A 20,189-nucleotide genomic window follows, 5' to 3' on the forward strand; every position below is an offset into this window, starting at 1 on the left:
GGGCCGGGGGCAGGGAAGCGCGGCCGCCCCTCCCCACCCCCTCGCGGAGCGGCCTCCTGGAAGTTGGGATAGAAGTTAGGGAGAAAGAAAAGTTGTGGTTGGCGGCAGCGGGCGGGCGCGGAGCGGGGGGCGGTGCGGGCCGGGCCGGGCCCGCGGGCGGAGCGGGGTCCGGGGGGGCCGCGTAGCGCCCCGGGCGGGAGGCGGTGCGGGCGGGCGCGCGCAGGAGCGCTGCGAGCACGGGCTGCCTCGCTCGGATACGGTGCGGGCGGGCTCAGGAGGGGCGGAGCCGGCGGCGGAGAGTGATTCGGGCGGGCGTAACTGCGAACTTTTGTTTGGTGTGTTGTGTGAGTTAGTTTCCGCCGCCGGGACAGAGGCGCCGGCCGGGCTGGGCCGGGCTCGGGGAAGCGCCGCACGGCCAGAGTTGTTTTGCCAGTTGCCGCGGGCGGGTCGGCTTCCCGACCGAGGGGTGAGAGGCACCGGCGACAGCAGGACGAACCCGCGGCCCGGGGAGCGGGGCATGCGGGACTGGGAATCCGGGCTCTGAGCCGCCGAGCCCCGCCAGGGAAGCGCCGGGGGGTCCCGACGGAGCCATGGATCCTGGGCAGCCTCAAACGCAGCAGCCGCCGCAGGCAGCGCAGCCCCCGGCCTCGCAGCAGCAGCAGCCGTCGCCGCAGCCCCCTGGCCCGGTGACGGGGGCCCCGGCCGGCGCGGCGCAGCCCCCGGGTGCGGGGCCCCCTCCGGCGGGGCACCAGATCGTCCATGTGCGGGGCGACTCGGAGACCGACTTGGAGGCGCTGTTCAACGCAGTGATGAACCCCAAGGGCGCCAACGTGCCACACACGCTGCCCATGCGACTGCGGAAACTGCCCGACTCCTTCTTCAAGCCGCCCGAGCCCAAGGCCCACTCCCGCCAGGTGAGGGGGAGGGAAGGCAGGGGCCCGCGCCGCGGGCGGGCGGGGGGCGGCCCGGCCCGGCCGTGCTCCCCCTCCCCGCCGCCGAGCTCCTCCCGGGGGAGGCGTGTGGGGGAGGGGGCCGGGGCGGGAATCCACGGGGCCGAGCGGGCGGGGGGCGCCCGGCCGCGGCTGTCGGGGCGCTCTCTGCCGCCCCCACACCCCTTTATTTGTTCTTCCCCTGGGGCAGCGCCGCCTCCCGCGCCCCGAGACGCCGCTGGGGCCGGGGCCGCGGCGGGAGGGCGAGCGAGTGCTGGCCCCGTCCCGGTCTCCAGCGGGGCCTCGAACTCCACATCCGCTCCTTGGCTATCTCGGCCTCACCGGGAGGGCGACAGTGGGGGTGAGACCCTAAAACTTCGGTGAAAACGCTTGGCTTTGAATGTCGCTTTGCGGTCCGATACCTTGCCCTCTGTGGAAGGGGTCGATGAAGTGGTGCCAAACCTACACCCCCTCGCCCCGTCAGACAGTAAATATGGATGTGACTTTTCCACCATTTCAGCACGGCGCTGGGTTGAGTAGGATTAACCCCCCCACATACACAGGCACGCACATCCGAAGTTAATGCCCGAGCCAGACGCCAGGTCCGACGGCGTCCAGGGTCCGCCGGGCGCAGCGCCGCATCCCGGGCAGCGGCGGCAGCCTGGGAGCGGGGCTCGGAGCCGTGGGGCCTCCCTCGGCCGGGCCGGGCCGGGCCGGGCCGGGCCGGGGGAGGGAGCGATGCGGGCAGGGCCGCGCAGGGAGCGGGGGAGGGATGCGGGGCAGGGCTGGGAAGGGGCGGGGCAACGCCGGGGGGAAGGGGCGATGCGGGGGCAGGGCCGAGCAGGAACGGGGTGGGGAATGCGGGGCAGGGTGGGCGCTCGGCCTCAGGGAGCTTTTGGTGTTTAGGCAGAGGGACTTTTGTACCGAGACCTAAGTGCTGGTGTGAATACGAAGGACAGCTACTGCTGTTAACCAACGCTTTGGATGGAGACTGTGCATATGTAGTCAAGTGTTATTAAGTAATGAACTTAGTTGCTAAGCTATAAAATTAGTTTTATTATTGGCTATTGTCACTTTATCTGTGTAGCTAGTAAGGGTGAAACTCGCTGTGTACTGGTGCCGTGTTGTCAAGGGCCTGTCAACCTTTCCATTATTAAACTTCTGTTTTGAACGATTTATAACTTGACTTCAGAAGTTCGTTCCAGGCTGAACCTTGGCACGTACTCTCCCAGCCTAGGAGTTAATTCATTTTCCAAATACTCGAAAAAGCAGTCTGGCCTTCATATAGGAATACTGAAAAGAAAATTGGAAGGGGTGGAGCTGATCTGCTTCTGTAGTTTTGCTAGCTTCTGAGTTGCAGACGTTTAATAACATACTGAAATCCAGCAAGGAATAAGGGGTTTATGTATAGTGTTCTCCCAGCTTGTGCAAATCTCATTGCGGTTCCATTGTGTAGACATTGGGTAGACGTTCTAACACTATGTCTTGTTTAATACAGTAACTGCAGTTAAATAGCTGTCGTGTTTGAAATGCACTAAAAGTGCATTTAGTGCATTGAAATGCACTAAAAGTACAACTTTTGATTGTACTTTTAGGCTTAGCTTTATATTCCTTGTGTATGTTAATCTGGTCTGTAAAGTATATCTGTATTTAGTTGGATCACTGTTCCTTGTACCACTCAGTGGTTCCTAAAACATTAACTTGAAATCCAGCTAAAGCAAGAGAGAATAATTTGCTTCATTGTGGATTGTTTTCATTTTTCCTTTCTGTTTAGTTGTGCCACATAAACATTCAGCTTAAAGAAAAGGTCTCTCTTTTCTATAAATCTGTGATTCCCAGGAATTTAAATATTGCAAATCCACTCTTTTGTCTGGATGTAAGTGCAAACTGATTTGTTTCCAGTTGCACACATGGAGCTTCATGTGTGGTTGCATACAGATGGAGTGAAGCAGAACTGTAAGAGTGTGTAAGTGGGGCCTCTTATGGTGTAATACCTTGTGTAGAGAGGTGTGACAGGGACTGATACATGCATCTCATTATAGGTGTCAATGTTGTTCTGGACTGTCTATGAAACCAGTTAATTGGTAAATATATTTTTTAAAGCCAATTTTACTTTAACCAGGTTTTCAGAGCTGCGTTTTCCATGTTGGATGTGTATTTAGTACTGGCAAGGACTTTCTGTGTACTTATGAGTGGTGACTCCGGTGAATGGGTTTGTGAGTCATTTCTGGTTGACTGGTTCAACTGTTTGCTGAAGCTTTGCTTTGGATAAAGCGTGGACAGACTCTTTATACCCTCAAAAGTTCGAGTTATTAGGAAATGTTATGTTCAGTCTTCTTGTTTAGGTTTTTTTAATGGTTGAATTAATGAGTCTTCCTCCATTGGAACTGGCTGCTGCCAGTTGGCACTTCACTATTGCTTTTGTCTTTGTGTGATCTTTTAAACCCCTGCGGTCTGGGGGTGGGATGGTGTGTGCATCTACTTGAATCCCCACACCCCCACTTGAAAAGGAGAGTGGGAAATTAATTCCTCCAGCAGAAAGTGGGTGTGATGGTAGGGAGTGGGTGCAGTCCAGTCACAAACCACTCAATGCACTGGACGAGATCTGCTGACTGCAGGCAGGTTTGTTCTTAACCCTGTGCTGAGGAGAAAGAACTTTAGTTTCAAAATAAAACTCAGGGCTCTCAACACTTAATATTTCTTGACTTGCACAGGGGTTTTTAACCAAACTACATGGAGGCTTGCCTGAACAGTTACAACTGGCAAATAAGCAGAACTTTAGAATAACTGAGCTATGAATCTCTCCTGAAATGTTCCTTTAAAGCGAAATGTCTTCTGACAGCTGCACTTCTACTGAAATATAGGAATCTTAATAAAAATAATTTCACTCCTGGCAGGCCAGCACTGATGCCGGGACAGCAGGAGCCCTGACCCCACAGCATGTCCGAGCTCATTCCTCTCCAGCATCACTGCAGCTGGGAGCTGTTTCTCCAGGGACACTTACACCCTCTGGAGTAGTGACTGGGCCTGGAGCTCCATCTTCTCAACACCTCCGCCAGTCTTCTTTCGAGATCCCTGATGATGTACCTTTGCCACCGGGTTGGGAGATGGCTAAGACACCATCTGGACAGAGATACTTTCTTAAGTAAGTAAAATTTCTTTTCAATTAGCTGTATCTCTGGCTCTTTTTTTTTTGTTGGGATATGTACATTTTTTACCATCTTAGAATGTCAGTAAATTTCATTGTGTTTAGAATATGTATTTTTAAAAACATGCTTTGTGATTTTAAGTAGGGGACCCTACCACTTCAGTGTTTCTCACATATCAATTCTGCAGTTTCTGAAAACTGTATGGTACTCTATGAATATTTGTCCTATCTTAATCTTATCTAAAGAATGTTATCCATCATATTGTGTACTAAAAAAATCAGTGAAATTAGCATAGTCATTCTTGAACAATGAGACTTTTGGATTTGCTGAATATTGTCAGAGTTATCATGCAGGTCAAGATACGTTTTACTTCATTTTAATAATACAGATGTAAAAATACAGAGTTAACTTTAGAGAGTATTGGAATGACAGTATGTCAGGACTTCTAATATTTTGATTAAAGGCAATTGTTTAAATACACAACCAAAATGTTTTTTGCCTACTCTCTCTTCCTGAGGTAATTAACATATCTGTTTGATTACTGTATTTGTGCTTATAAATTAACTCATCTACATTCCTGGCAATGAAGAGGAAATTTCAGAATTTCTAACATTGTTTCATGTTCCTAGAGCTGTAACTTTTCCACACAGTGAAATTAGTATCACCTTTTCCATAGCTGAAGAAAGTTAGACGTGCCATCCATTTGACACCCAGTCCATCAGTAATGACTTTCTTTTATTCTGTGCAGTTTTCGAAAACAGCAGGGACTTGTCCTTCATTCTGAAAATGTGCCCACCAAGACCATAACTTGCCCTCAAATACTTTGACTGTACTTTGAACTTTTTATTTAACAGCAAGTCTCTAAATAACCCATTGTATGTCATTTGCAGGGTGGCAAGACGTAACACAGTGTTACTTATGGAAAACTTGTTTCAGCCCAGAAAAATGTATTTATTACTACCTTTCCCTCTCAAACACTGTGATTAATACCTGCATCTGATTGAAATAGTTGAGCTTGTAGCTTCAAAAATAATAACAAATCTACATTGTCTGCAATGAAAATTGAACTTGCAGAACTTCTTAAAAATGTTTCTTGTTCCTGTAGCTGTGGTATTTCCATACAGAGAAATTTGCCTTTTCTTTTTCAACCAAAAAGAGGGTGCAGTACTTGTCTGAAATTTTTTGAGCCTGGAGGTTCCCTTTTGAACACAGTCATTCTCTATTAGAAATGTGAAAATAAGCATTAGCTATAGATCTTGAAGATGTGATATTTTCTTTGGTGAAGTTTAACAGATCAGTATGCTCTAGAATATGAGCTCTTCAGCAGGAGCAAGTAGAAGGTTTTTTTGAACTGTGTAATTTATGCCATTTGAGAAGTGTAGCTCATTGAACCTTGAAAAAAGAACAAAATGAGTTTTGAAATGAAAAACAAACTTTTGTTTTGACTGTGTTAGTGAGAGCTCTTAAAGAGCACCTTATGAAGCATGAAAAATAGATATTTGACTTTAAAGTTTTACTGCCACAAGTGTTTATTCTTGATAGCACTATCAATTTTACAGAAGATCAAAGAGTTTAAGAGACAAAATTGTCTTCCGGTTCTTCTAATGAATTTTTTTAATTGTGCTCATTCAGGTGAAATTAGACTGAAAGATTTATTCTTGGAAAGCTTTTTCTGCAGTTTGATTATTACCACAAAAATCTTTCCTTTTTCTTTTGCAAGTTTTTTTGTCCTTTCTTGGTGTCCTGGTATCCATTTCAAAGGGTCAGGTTTCAGCAAGAACAATAAAGAGCCTGAGACTGGAAAGTACACACAAGTCTGGCAAACTCATCTGCATGAGCAAGATCGTTTGTTCTCAAGCAGACATCCAAAGTAAATGATTGAAAGAGCTGCTAGCTGTGAAGGATGTGTCTTGAAGGGGAAAGGAGTGGAAACAAACCAGGTTGTTAGGAAAAAAAATAAAGGCTGTGCTTTTTGAACCTCTCCCTGCTGGGTCACATGCTGACCTCGGGAGATTTTAAACAGTGTAATGGGCTGTTTCCTTTTGGCTTTCCTTGGGTGATACTCTGGTATGGGAGAGTCTAATGAGGACAGCTCTGTTCACACTTGAAGAACATTTGTTCATAAAAGGTTGCTTAGTACTATGTGCAGGTAAGATCCACCAACTTCATTGGAGTTTTTTTGAGATTTGTAAAAAGCATTTAAAGTACTAGCACAACGTTTGCTCTGTATGTATGGGAAGCCCAAAGAAATTTAAGACTAGTTTTGAGTAGCAAGATTTATACTAAAGGTTTTTTTCAGTGATGAGTGGTAAGTTCTAGTTCACACCTACAAGCCTGCTAAAGCTCTCATCTTGCCTGGTTATACCTTAAACATTTGCTTGAAATGTGTGTACTAAGATTTCTGATTCTAAATCACCTTTAATTTGGTTCCTTCTACCATATGCAGATTTTTAGTGTCTCTTCAAGTATTCAGCTTTTTTTCTTCATTGGCTGCATCACTCCTTGTTTCCAATTGCTCCATGAACAGTCTGGCAATCAGGCTCTAGAAACATCTTTGCAGAATAGGTAACCATATTAGATTCTTTCCAGGTGTCAGTAAGCCCTATGGTTATAGTTATCATAATATGCTACAGTACAAAGAGAATAATACAAAATTGAGTACCATACTTAATACACTCTGGAATTACAGTGACTTCCACTAATCAGTGGGTCAAGCACTGCAAACCCAGTAATTTGTGCAAAGAAATGAAAATAGTGTATATGGGAGAGAAAATACTTAGTCATCTGTTTGTGTGTGTATTTATAGAGATAGATGCACAGAGTTGTTTGGCCAGATATTTTATATACACACCCCATGTATCCATGCACATTAAAACAAGGTGAGGGCAGTACTATAGGGTTTGAACAAGAACTACTCTTGTAAATTAGACTATCATCTGGATAAATAGACCCCCTTATGTATGAATGCCCAACACATGATTTGCCAGAATTCCACTTACTAGCAATTCATCTCACTGTTATGGGTAGTAATGCTGAGTTTCATTTTCCCTTAGTGATGATTTTGGGCAGTGGGTTAAGGCCTGCTAACTGTACAGCTGGTAAAACTATTTTTTAGTGATACTGCTCCTTCAGCGGAGCTCATAAGTTAAGACTTGATGGTTAGTAAGTGGTCACATCTGAGTCATCTCTCACTGATGTAGCCCATTCTTAAACATACAGTAAAGAAGCCGAGCTTGGTTTGTGTGGTGATGTCAATTGCATTGCTTTTTAACCACTTCCTGTTAGCCAGCTGCTGCTTGACATTTCGGTGAACTGTGCAGAAAGATAGGGAATCGCTCTCGAGGCAAAAGATAATGTGCAATGGGAATAGCAGACAGCAGCTTGCAGAAAGAATAAACAAATTTTGTTCAGTTTTAGAATTACTCTTGGATCATTTTAAATTAGAGTTATGCTCTTAATTCTTACAGAGCTTGTGTAATACTTCTGTTGTTGTAGTGTGAGGAGAAGTTAACTGATTGTCCAGCAAACAAGTCTCGTAATTATTTTTCCTACAGGAAGTAGTTCTTGCAAGCAGTTTATCAACAACTTCCTATTTTTTCTGTGAAGTGTTGAATGACTTCCTGAAGGAGGCCAAGGTGGTTTTCATTAGTATTTGTGGGTGTGTTTGAGGTGTTTATCCATCTGGCAGAAAAAAAGATTACTGTTACACATTTCTCATGTGCTCCATATGGAGGTATGGTTTTGGGTGTTACAAAACCAACTAGTGTTAAGACAACAAGGAAGTTTGTTGCTGCGATTTTTGGTTTTGTCTTTTTTAAATTTCCTTCTGCCAGACATAAAAAATATCCAGTGATGATGTTAAATTTCTCTTGCATCCTGTTTTTACCCCTGACTGGTACTACCCACTACACCAATATCCTCTGCTCCCCTTGGTCTTCCCACCCCACCAAAGTAATCCTAGTTTTCGAGGACAAAAGGTGTTCATTGGAAAAGTGGCAGCCACAGCTGCATATTTTATTGAATACCTTAATTTAGTGAAGTGTGTATTCAGAGTCATCAATATGATTTTTGCTTGTAGTTCTATAGTTCAAGCAAGCTGGTCAGTAAAATAGCAACATTGTTGGAAGCCAAAACTGTAGCCACTGCTTTTGATGGGCTTCTCCACTTTTGAAGATCTTTGGTTGCTAAATTCTATTTGTAATATGTCAAGTCAGTTGCATGTTTATATTGATGATTTGACTGTTAAAGAGAATACTCAAAAGATCAAAGATCTCCCTAGAAAAGGCATGAAAAAATGGAACCGGGGGCACTGTCAGTTTCAGAACATTTCGACACAGTGAAATTAGCGTCACAAGTATCATTAGTATCAAGGAAAAACATTAGTTAAAACGCTTTCAAAGGAAAGCTTGCTGTGGTATGTTTTTGTCAATTTAAGGGAAGGCAGTCACAGTACTACCACGTGTGTATTCTTCTACCTCTTACTTTGAAGAGTCCTGTGAAAGGAAATAACACAAATTTTTTGGAATTCACAGTTCTACTGAACATTTCAATACCTTTGAAAGGGCTGAGGAAGAATAAGGGCAAATGTGCCTCATTTGTGTTAGCACTGAGACTGGGCATCAGTGAAAGCAGTGGCACACATTTCCTTCTGTTTGGTGAAACAACGTTATCCATGCATTCAGTAGTACCCTGCTGTACCATGGTGATTTTATAAGACTGTTCCAAAAAGCACTTGAGATATGATTTTAGGTAAACCAAAAACATATCTCATGGTTTTCGTAAATAGGGTATTTTTAATTTATAAGCATATTGACATTTATTATCTTCGGAAGAACATAGAACTGGGGAAAATACAGCTTCTGTGGCACCTAGTTGGAAGTTAATAATTAAATCCTCTCTGAAGATTTTTTTTTAATTAGTTGTTGATCTGAACCTTTGTTCTTCCCATGGGTTTTTGTCTTTCACATATCTCTCATAAAAATAGTCTTTGTGCGTTGTAGTATCTGATTTTGGGATGATGTGCTTTAGGTATCTTGTACTGCTTTGTAGCACTGCTTTCCTATCTCCTGAATCAAATTTGAGATCAGTTTTATCTTACTGGTTATCTGAAAAATTTTTATTGTGGTGAAAGCTGTAATTGTGACTAAGTCTTAACCAGTCTTTTATAATTAAAGTACTAAAGTATCTCTGATTAGTAATAAGAGGAGTATTCGAATACAGGTTTAATCAGAATTTCATATTTACAAAAAGATACTTCTGAAATTCTACATATTAAATATTTCTTCTGGTTAAATTTGAGTTAGAATTGTAGCATTAAGCTCTATGAGTGTGTAATTGCACTGTTATGGAACTACTGCTGTTTTCTGACGTCTTGACTTCTAAAGACAAACAAGAATTTGATATAAAACAAGATGAGTGTCTTCTGGATTTTTATCCTTTTGCTTTTTTTTCCTGTATGCGGAAGATGGCAAAGAATTACAGTAGTGGGGTTTTTAGTAGTCATCTGGCTTGTAGCACAGGGTAGGCTTAACCCTTCAGTTACATGATGGAATTTCCTGCTTGATAGAAAGCAGTAAAATAATAAAAGCATCTTAATTTGAAAATTCTCATGAGGTAAGACTGAGCACTACTACATCATATTTTTGCAAGAAGCTTCCAATGTGTAAATGCTGTTGAACTGATCGGTGGCATTTTTTGGGTAAAATCATACCAACTTTTAAAAGATTCATCTCTTAATCTCTTATCTTTCTCCTTCTGGAAATGAAAAAAAAAAACAGTAGCTTTAAAATTCAAAATGTAAAGCCACCATTTATACTTTGCTCAGTTTCCCCCTGCAATTGTGACACAACAGCTGCAAATTTTTAAAAGCTGACACAGCAAGCAAATTGGATTTTTCATTCTGTCTGGTTTTAGATTAAGCCCTCAGAGAAAGTAACTTATTAGCACTGAGAGTGCTGAAATATTTAACATCAGGACCCAAATTAAGTCACAGGTAAAAGTAAAGCAGAGTTCTTGTTGCTCTCAAAGACACATTTTCCCGTATGGAACGTAAGCACTGGATGCAGGCGCTTAAGCGGGCGATGCCCAGGACAGCAAGAGGTGTTGCTCAGGGCTGAGGTACAAGATTAACTGTTAAAACTAGTCTTAGTTACAGGCAATCTTGATTAAGACTAGACACCTCTCCTCTGCAACCAACCAAAGAAAAGAAAAACTAAAATGTGGTAAACAGCAACAGAGATCTGTCATCCAAAACTAGGGATGTTCATCGTCTTTTTATATGCGGCCAGAGCACTGCATGTGTTTATCTTCATAGCTGGAAACAAATGCAGATGATGTAATTAAATTTAGTTTAACCTTTTAAAACTGATAGCTGCGCAGTTCTCATATTAATTTGTGTCCTTGTGTTTTTATGCATTCCAACATACTTGCATTTATTGTATGTACGCTTCTCATATACTTGTGCAGTAAAACTCAATAATGGTGGGTGGAACTTGTTGTCTTTTGCTATTTGAGTAAATATTCCTTTTTTAAGGTGTGTTTTTTTCTTTTTATTTTTCCCTCTCCCCATGACAACAAGCTGTGAGTGATTATGTAAATGCTGTTATTTACCTGACTCAGTTTCTCATGTAAATTATAAAGAAAATTTGCTTGAATGCAGGAAATTTATGGGAGATTTTTGTGAGTAGCAGTCCTCTGTAGGTGCCTGTAGTTGGCCTCAGAGAATGGCAGAATTGTGTCTAGGGGGAATTTAACAGCATGGGGGGGTTAGCATGATGTGAAAAAATTCTTGGAGGAATGTTGTATTGGAATGTTAATAGATAGATGCCAGGTACTGGCTGGACACTGTCCCCCAAACACTTTGCTGAACCTGATTTTGATGTCAGGCTCTTTCGGGAAGTTTACCAGATGAACTGTATTTTTTGTTAAGCATTTGAATAGGCATTTACAGCATGGGGGAAATTTGGTTTTAATATGAAAACGGGACCTCATCGTTGCTTTTTGCTAAATAAAACTGGAGTTTTATTTGGAGAACAAAAGTTTTTGTAAGGCGTGACTAAGCTGTGTCGCTGTTCCATGGCCTCCTGAAGTGCTTCTTGGAGTCTGTTTTCTGGGATTCACTCTGTTGCTGTTTTATTTGGCTTTTAGCTAAGTTACTTCAGGCTGTGTTTCAGGCAAGTATTCTAAATTACTGGTTAAGTCAAAGTAATAATACAAAGCTGCCTTGTAAAGTAAGACTTTTACCAGTGTGCTGCCTGTCGGTCATGCCAGTTGCTAAGGAGACAAAGCTGTCTTGAAAACAGTCTTGGACTTTGCTTTAATTTTGCTAACGAGGCTTTGCTGCGTCACAGTGAAAGACCAGAACTCTTTTGTTGAGTCTCTGACATGCTGTTTGGTAACTTAGATCAGTGTTAGGGGTTCAGTGCAGTTACTGATTATTACACCGAGGTGGTGAAGCCAGGTTTTTTTCTGCTGAATTGTTTTATAGGAAAGTCAAGTAAAGGTCATTAACTATTGCTAGTTTATCTCCAGTGAGTTCTGAATTGTTCAGAACTTTGTTGGAATTCTGTCTGCACTACACAGATTTGTTTTAAACTGTGTTACAACTTCAAGGTTGCCTTACCTTTCTGATTCCCTTGTTGCAAGTTAACTTTTTTGCTTTTACTGGATATGTTATCAAGTTAGACATCTATGGTTGAATAAAGCATCTGAAAGGAGAGAATCATGGGTTTGCAGGCAAAATTGAATTATTTGATTAAAGGAAATAAATGCAGCTCACAGGTATATTTTCTTTTTGGATCTTACTTCTCAGTTATTTTTTCTAATTCGTTGTACTTATTTGAAAAGCTTGGTTGGCAAGTCCTCTGCAGTTACTGTGATTGCAACATTTCATGTAGTCTCTTTAGAATGGGGAAAAATACAGTAAAAGAGAAATTTCTTCCTCTGTTGCTGTTGGTGTAGTTGATATGATTAATAGACCTAAATGTCCAATGAACAAATAATTCAGTAGTGATTTTTATTTACAAAATTTTTGTCACTCTCAGAGCAGCCAGATTTGCATGAGTCAAGGATATGAAATATCCTTAAAAAGATATAATCTGATGTATTAAAGGCTGTGATAAAGTTGCTTTAAAGTGTGTTCTATGTCATCTTTAGAGAAATATAAGAAAAACATATTTGCAGAAAAAAGTAATACTGTGCTGTAACTGGATTTTAGGTGTCCATTGACTTCAGTGATGGTTTTTGGGTCACGATGAATTGTACTCTTTTAACAGTGAAATATTTTAAATATTTCCAGTTTTCAATAAAAACAGTTAATAGCAGTTTCTGTGGTTACATGGATTTGTACACAAGTACCCGACTAAGCTAAAATTGCCTGTGTCCTAGTTTATGTGTGGATAGATTTTTGAGAGCTTTTTGTTATGCTGCTTTTGACAGAATTATGTTATCATCAGCATGGACCTGTGCTTCATTTTTATACCTTTGGCCTCTAAACACATGCACACTTAATTTCTGACCATGTATATCACTTACTTTTGGCCAGTGAGTATAACATTTGAACTGAAGTAAGCATTCTCTTTCATAACTGGTATTTCATGTTTTCACTTTTTATGAGCTTTTAATTCTAAAACTAAGCGGACCTAAGATTTTGGGACCAAATAATTAGTAAGTAACAGAGGGCAGGAACTTCCAGATTTGTAGTGTTAGAACTGTTAATCATTATGATTGTGAGGGTTTGGCTTTGTCTTTTTATTTTTCCTGTAATGACTAATAACAGGAAAGAGATCTATTGGATTTTAGCAATATCCTGGTAATTTAGACATTGGTTAGGCATAAGGAAGAGAAAATATGAAACAGACTTTAGCATAAACAGTTAGTTAAGAATTAACATTTTAGCATCCTTGTTAACAAGGTCAAAGGAAGTCTTAATTGCATGCTTTTAAAAATTGTTTGCAATTCAAAGTTGTCCCCATTTTTTATTACGCTGTCATACAGGTCCTGACATGATCAGCTTTGTGTTATGCAAATTTGTTGAGGAAGTTGGAGAGTTCATTGTTTTCTTAATGAATTAAATTTCAGTTTTATGTGGTAATATATCCAGGAAAAAAGAATCAGCCTCATCCTTGTGGTACCCATTTTCCAACTTTCCATTTTAGTGTTGTGTTGGAGTAGGGAGCAGGGAAGCAGAAGGGGGATGCTTTTGTTTTCTTCTGGTGCAACTATTTGTGTAGCTTTTGCTGACAGCTACAGTTTGAATCCTGTGTATGCTGTGATGGTGAGCAACTCAGAGATTGTGGATGAACTAACTGTAACTGATTCCTTTGCTCTGCAATCTTGTTGGAGTAGAAGTATAGGCTCCTGTCTGTGGCAAATTTGACCTTTTTAAAATGGCCTCAAAATGCTTGCTCTCTGAAACCTAAGGGGGATTTTAAGTGGTTTCCAAGCTAAGGTAACAAGTAACTTACCAAATAATTGAGGGAGTGGCAATAAAGTGAAAATTTCTGACTTTTGTCATGGATAGAATTTATATAAATCAGTTTATGGGAAGAAGTTTTATATTCGCAAGAAACAGTTCAGCTCTTGTTTTGTGCATGAGTGTTTGTATGGAATTTATTTAAAATACAGGAGATTCTGGTGTTGATGCTTTTTACTTTGCCATAATTTGGATGCAGGATCTTTGCATAATTTTCCTATAAATTTGTAAAATTCTTTATGTGAAAGATAAAGGTGAAGGTATAAATAGACCTACAGTTTCGCTGATGCATGGTGCTTTTTCTTCTTAACTAGCTTATATGACTTCTTTCTGATTTCTCCTGATAAATATATTTGATCATTATAGGCCTTACCTGCAGCTGGGACATGAACTTATGAGACCTTAGAATACTTTACTGAAGTGTATAAAAACTGAGTGCTACCATTCAGTTACGTGCCCACTGTTGGTTAAAACTTCCCAGCCTCAACTACTGTATGCAGGTATTTATGCACATACTGTCTCTCTTCATCTAGTCAAACTGCAAGATACACTTTAGATAAAAGGTGTTCTTCTCTTGTATAGGATGCAGTTCAGTTCTTGACTGCCAGCTAAAAATCTTGTCTGTTCTGCAAGTTGCAGAAGAGTAAAGAAGATGCAAATTCTTGTAAGCAAACACCAAAGAGTTATATTAAATTAATGTATACAGCCTGCAGTGCAGTAGCAACTGGTGCTGTCACACTGTACTTTATTCCACAGTCCTTTCATTTGCATTTCATTAAGACTAGTAGGTTTTCATTTAGGTTAGTATAAATCTTGCATACTATTTGAGGCAATATTTCTGCTGAAGAAGAAAACATTTATTTGTCAAATCTATTAGGCTCTTTAGCTCGTGTTGATGTCCAGCATTTTAGATTAGGTGAATCTTACAGCAAGGCTGCAATGCAGAATCAGATGATAGTGTTGTGTTGTTTATAATAGAGGTATCTTTCTGAGTAACACATCTAAACTATACTTGAAGGAAAAAAATGAGAAGATCATACGTGATAGAAGTGGAGATAAAAACTAGCAGTACTGGCAGTAGGGATGCAGTAGAAGTAGCTATGTTGTTCTCCCTAAGTCTCTTCTTGCTGTTCTTGAGCTGTTTGAGATGTTCAAGATGTTCAGTTTTAAAATTTAGTGACTTCTGGGCCCTTCTGACATTGCTTTTGTAAGAGAGCTTGTTAACAGCATGACTTGAAACCTCCCTCATTTATACAAACCTAGTCCAGGTGCCTGTCCAGGTAACTGGCCTGTTGCTAGTAGTGGTCAGGAGCAAATTTCTTGCAAAGACTAAGCAGGACAAGCATATCTCTTTGCTCTTCTAGCAAATACTCTTCTCTGAGAACTTTGCTGGCTTCCAACTGTCCTCCCAAACTTGTGTTGTGCCTGAAGCCCCCTTTAGCACTGGCTGCTTGCTTTGTCAGGGAGTCTGTCTCACTGGTTGTCTGTCCACTGCTTGAAGAAACATCTTCCATCTCTACTAAGCTTGGCCCCCATTATTTGCATTCAGTGATGCTCAGTTCTTACTTTAAATGTGACAATGAACAGTTGGTACATATTTCTACTTCTATTCAAGATTGCTGTCTTTTTCTCTGGAAACTACTTCTTTTGAAATTTGAAGATCTGCAGGATCTTCCTGGAATAGAAGCATTTTTTCAGTTAACCCTGCCATCCTTTTTTTTCATATCCTGAACTCATACATTTTCTAGTTTATGTTATTTTTCAAATGAAGGGTTAGGAATGTTTTCCAGCAGTCACCATTAAGTAAATTTGTATCATTGGGGAACTATGGTGCTGCAGCTGCTTTCTTTTGGCTGGATTCTGGTGTATAGGCCCCTGTGGAAGTTAGCAAGAGTCCCATCTCTGGTGCAAGAGCTGCTGATTCCTCCTTCCTCGTGCTGTGTGCTTGCTTTGTACTTTCTTACTGGTAAATGTTTCTTCGTGTCATATCAGGACCTATCTGTGTCCTGTGCCTTTTGTTTGTTTTAATAAAAGCCAACAATACTTGCTGTTCCTAATTAGATTGTGTAGTCCTTGGTTTCTGAAGCTTACTGTGATTGCTTGTGAAGCCCACTGTGATTGCTGTGTCTGCAGAAGGGGAGCCGTCTGTAGAAACGCTGGGATGCAAATACTTTCGTTGGTGCATTCACCTCAAAAGAGAAAGATCATCTGCACTTGTGTCTGGCTGGTATTTGGGAGCTGCTTCCTCCAAATGGAAGTGTGCTGGTTTGATAAAGTGATGTGTGTGTGCTTTAAAATACCCAAGCAAGATCCATTTCTAGAACAAAATACTTTGTGGATGATGGGACACATGTACTAAATGATCTACTAGATTTACTGAACCTACTCAGTGTATGTAGGTCTTGAATTGAATGGAAATGTGATTAAAGAAGTGAGCAGTAGCAGTGTATTTGGAAGATGGCTTATGTTTCTTCATATACTCAATTTCAGTGATGCTGAACAATGTCAGTGTCAACCATGCTTTGAAACTGTCATTTGATAGTCTACTAAATTTTCTGCATATACCATGCCTTACTTCCTAGTATCGGAATGCCAGATGCTTATACCATATTTTGCTCTGTCATACAGTATATCTGCATAGCACAACAGTTCAGTAACCAAAAGAGAAGTATTTGGCTCTTCAGAGTTGTGATTTCTTTAAAGATTATCAACCATCTGTAACTGATTTTGTGATTCGAATGTGTTGTTTCAAATGTAGCAATTAGTAAATAAATAATAAGAGACAGTTGTTTGAGTCTGAAAAACACCTGAGTAATTAGCTCAGGGGAAGCTTTCTTCTCACAGCAGTAAAGGTTGATTTATTCTGCATAGACAGCTCAGCATTGTTTGGCTCTTAAGTTGACTGGAAGTACAAAGAATCATGAATCAACAAGTAATCTAGACATGGTTTGGGTTTTTTCTCTGTTTTCCTCCTGAAGTTCACAACCATAGCCATTAGTGTCATTAGTATTATCCATCTAACCTAGTACTTAGTGAAGGTTGGTCATCCATCCAACCATTCTGCTGAAACCATACAAATGTTGCTAAAGCTTAATCAGGTCCGAAGTGACCTGTTGAGCCAAGTCTGGAAAACATCCAAGGCTGGAGATACCACATCCTCCCTTCCTCCTATTAAATGACCCTCCATAAGATGTTTTTTTCTGCAGAACAGCAAAATATCTAATGTAGCTCCTGATGGACACAGTGATTTTGTAAAGGGGCTGAAGTTTCTCCATTACCCAAAAAAAAGTTCATTCTTTTGATGAAATTTTCTTATGATTAAAAAAAAGAAGCAATTAAGGAAGTTGCTATACTGGGTTTGCATAGCAGGCTTTTGATAGTGGGGGGGCTACAGGGATGAGAAATTACTAGAAGCTTCCTCCATGTCTCACAGGGCCACTGCCATCTGGCTCTAAGAAGCTGGCAAAGGCCAAGGCCATCAGTGACAGAGGTAGTTCTTCTGGAATAATGTATTTAAGAAGAAGGGAAAAATACTGCTGCAGAACAGCTGAAGAGAGGAGTGAGAGTATGTGAGAGGAACAGCCCTGTAGGCACTAAGGTCAGTGCAGAAGGAGGGGCAGGGGGTGCTCCAGCCTCTGGAGGCAAGATTCCCCTGCAGCTCCTGAGATTCACCTGCGTCCCCTGCAGGACCACATGCCAGACCAAGCGAATGCCTGAAGGAGGCTGTGACCCCATGGGAAGCCCACCCTGTAACAGGCTTTTGGCAGCACCTGTGGCACCATGGAGAAAGAAGCCTGTACTGGAGCAGGTTTGCTGGCAGGACTTGTGAGCCCATGGGACATCCCCACTGGAACAGCCTGTTCCTGAAGGGAGCCCCATGCTGTGGGGAGGACCCACACAGGATCAGTCTGCAGCCTATGGGTAGATCTCATGTTGGAGCTGTTAGTGAAGGTCTGCATCCCATGGGAGAGACCCCACACTAGAGCAGGGGCCCTTCCCCTGAGTAGACAGTGTGTGATGAACTGGCAGCAGCCCCCATTCCCTGCCCCCTGCTCTGATGTCAGGGAGAAAGTAGAGAAATCAGAAGTCAAACTGAGCTCAGGGAGAAGGAGGTGTGGGGTAAAGGCAACTTTTAGATTTTGTTTTTATTTCTCATTATCCCACTCTGGTTTGAGTGGCAATAAATTAAACTTGTTTCCCTGCATCATGTTTTGTGTGTGACTGTAACTGGTGAGTGATCTCTCTCTGTCCTTACCTCAGCCCACGAGCCTTTTGTTACATTTTCTCTCCAGCTGAGGAGAGGAGAGATAGCACAGCTTTGGTGGGCACTTGGTGACCCACCAGGGTCAGCCTACTACATTTTTGCGGTCTGTTTCATTTACTTAAGTTAGTCCTGTGTTGTGATATTCCATGACCTTCTTACATTGAGTAAGGTCTCCAAATGTCTGTGCTGTACTCTACAGTGTGGCATGTAGTCAGTAATTCATCCAGGGATCTGCCTTACTGGAATGCCTGGTTAACATATATCGGTTTTCTTGGTTGTTGCTTACAGTTGTGATCATATTTATGCAATTTCTTTTAAATTTCATGAAGCTCTGACAGGTTACTGGATGTGTAATACAGTAATTACATTTCAGTCAGTACGTGACAAGGTTTCTTAAATGTATGTGGTGAGTGCTAAGTCATAATAGCAGGGAATCCTATTCAAAATAGAAGAAATTGCTCCTTGTCTATGAAATCATCCTGTATATTTGTACTCTTGGTGTTCTGTAATTATGGGTTTCTGAGCAAGCTAGAACTGAGAAGAGGAAACTAGATAGAACAGAGAGAAGCTTATTTCCATTGGGAAAGCATGTCTTATAATGTAGTTTGATTTTGGAAAGGAGTCTTAAGACGCTGACTTCTCATCTGATTCCAAAGTGTGGCTGTAATGTGAGTTCATCACACTGGTACATAGGGATGGTGTTTTGTCAGCAGTGGTACTCCCCAGTTCTTGGTGCTACAGTCAGTCTTAATTTTTCCCTTTCAGTTGTTGAACTCACATGGGATGTGAGTAAGGGAAGACAGCAGAGCCTAATGAGGTTAAGGATGTTGGAAGAGATGGAGTTTGAAGAGTGAAAGCAAGCTTTGTTTACAGATTTTGTTTGAAACAGTCTTTCTGGGTTTTGTAGCTGAAGCTATGCATAGTTGTTGTGGAGTTATGTTATAAGCCATATATCAGCTTTTTCTGTGATTATATGTTTTCAGCTAAACTCATTCTCTTATCCATCCAGGTCATGGTGTGGCTGCTCAGAGGAGGAAGTAAGGTAGATGCTTCCCAAGAGTTAATTAAGCAAATCAGTGATGGCACTAAAGATAGATGCATGTGGCATCATTCAATCTGACATCAGAATCTAGTTGTACTTTTTTGTCAAAACAAGCCTCTATTCCGTGAAGTATTTTGTTTATGCTTGGGATGTACTGAATGGGATTGGGGTTTAGAGGAGTTTCTTGGTTGTGTGGTAGGTTATGGATTTTAGTTTTGGGTTTGTTGGGGGAAGTGTGCATTAGTTTTTTGTTGTATAGTTTGCTTATTTTTTACATTTACTGTCAATACTATTCTCTGCAATTCAAAATCACATTTCCTGTGGACAAATTAGTGAATTCTATATTGCCTTGCTCTGGGCAACTTTAGTGGGCATTTGGTCCTTTTGTTTTGTCTGCAGTAAAAATATCTTAGGTTCAAATGATGCTTTTTTTACTCTTTTACCCTATGATGCAAACAAACAATATTTTAATGAACTTCCTGGTGGGTGAACATAAACCTATATGTACAGGAGAAATAACATGAAATTTTAAGGCTTTACTGAAATGTTACTTGTAAATTTTTGACTAAGGCTTCTAAGAGTTTTCTTCTAATACTCTTCTTTATAGTAAGTTCACTGTGGGTATTAAACATAGTCGTTGCAAGAATAATTGAGTAATAAGGCATAATGTTTATTCTTGTCTGTCTTGAGTCCAGATTCTGTTAGGAGCCTCCAGAAAAGGGGCCCTTTAGGTTTTTCTGTTAATCTTTATGCACATCATCATTTCAGCTATGGTGATGCTCAAAAAATATAACAATCCTAAATCTAAAATCCGGAAAGTTGATTGACTGCAGTCCTCAAGAAGTGCATTTAAAAAGTGTACAAAATTTCACTTTTTAAATTGTATTTTGAGATATTTGCTTCAAAAACCACGAAAAAGCCCCAATCCCGCTTGTGTATGCTCCTGTGGGTATGTGATCATAATCTTCTGTTTGTGGAATTTGCATTCTTGTTCTGTTTATAGAATCACAGGTCTCACTGAATGGAGTAGCCTGAAACAGGGTGTAAGACTCTCTACTTTGGTGCCTGACTGAAAATGTCAGTCTTCTGGTCCAATATGTGGTATATCAGTGGGGGACAAAGGAAATAGTATAGATAAATTTGTATAATTCCTTAGTTTAGATGGGGGTTTTAGGGGTCATTCTTGGTGGTTTTGGTTTCTTTTTAGTAAATAAACCCATGCATTAATATTTAGCTTAATATGAACTTGGCAAAGAGCAAAAAATAATGGGGAGAAGGAGTTTTTAGTGAGCCATACGGAGAAGAAAAATTAAAAAGCAATCATGTTTGTCTG

At 41.2% G+C, this 20,189-nt stretch overlaps 1 protein-coding gene across 4 annotated transcripts in view; it reads left to right on the forward strand.

Moving 5' to 3' along the window:
* The first annotated feature begins 243 nt into the window (after window positions 1-243).
* The window catches only part of YAP1 (Yes1 associated transcriptional regulator), an 87,887-nt gene continuing 67,941 nt past the window's right edge, over window positions 244-20,189 (forward strand). For 2 of the 4 annotated variants that reach the window (XM_014263998.3, XM_005482591.4), the window contains exons 1-2: window positions 244-914; window positions 3,827-4,074. In XM_014263998.3, coding sequence (XP_014119473.2) covers window positions 591-914; window positions 3,827-4,074 — 572 coding nt within the window. In that variant the 5' untranslated portion in view covers window positions 244-590. The remainder of the gene's footprint in view (window positions 915-3,826; window positions 4,075-20,189) is intronic. The other 2 variants (XM_014263999.3, XM_014264000.3) reach the window with 2 other exon arrangements.

The sequence above is a fragment of the Zonotrichia albicollis genome, chromosome 2 (genome assembly GCF_047830755.1).
Source record: "Zonotrichia albicollis isolate bZonAlb1 chromosome 2, bZonAlb1.hap1, whole genome shotgun sequence".
NCBI classification, from domain to species: domain Eukaryota; kingdom Metazoa; phylum Chordata; class Aves; order Passeriformes; family Passerellidae; genus Zonotrichia; species Zonotrichia albicollis.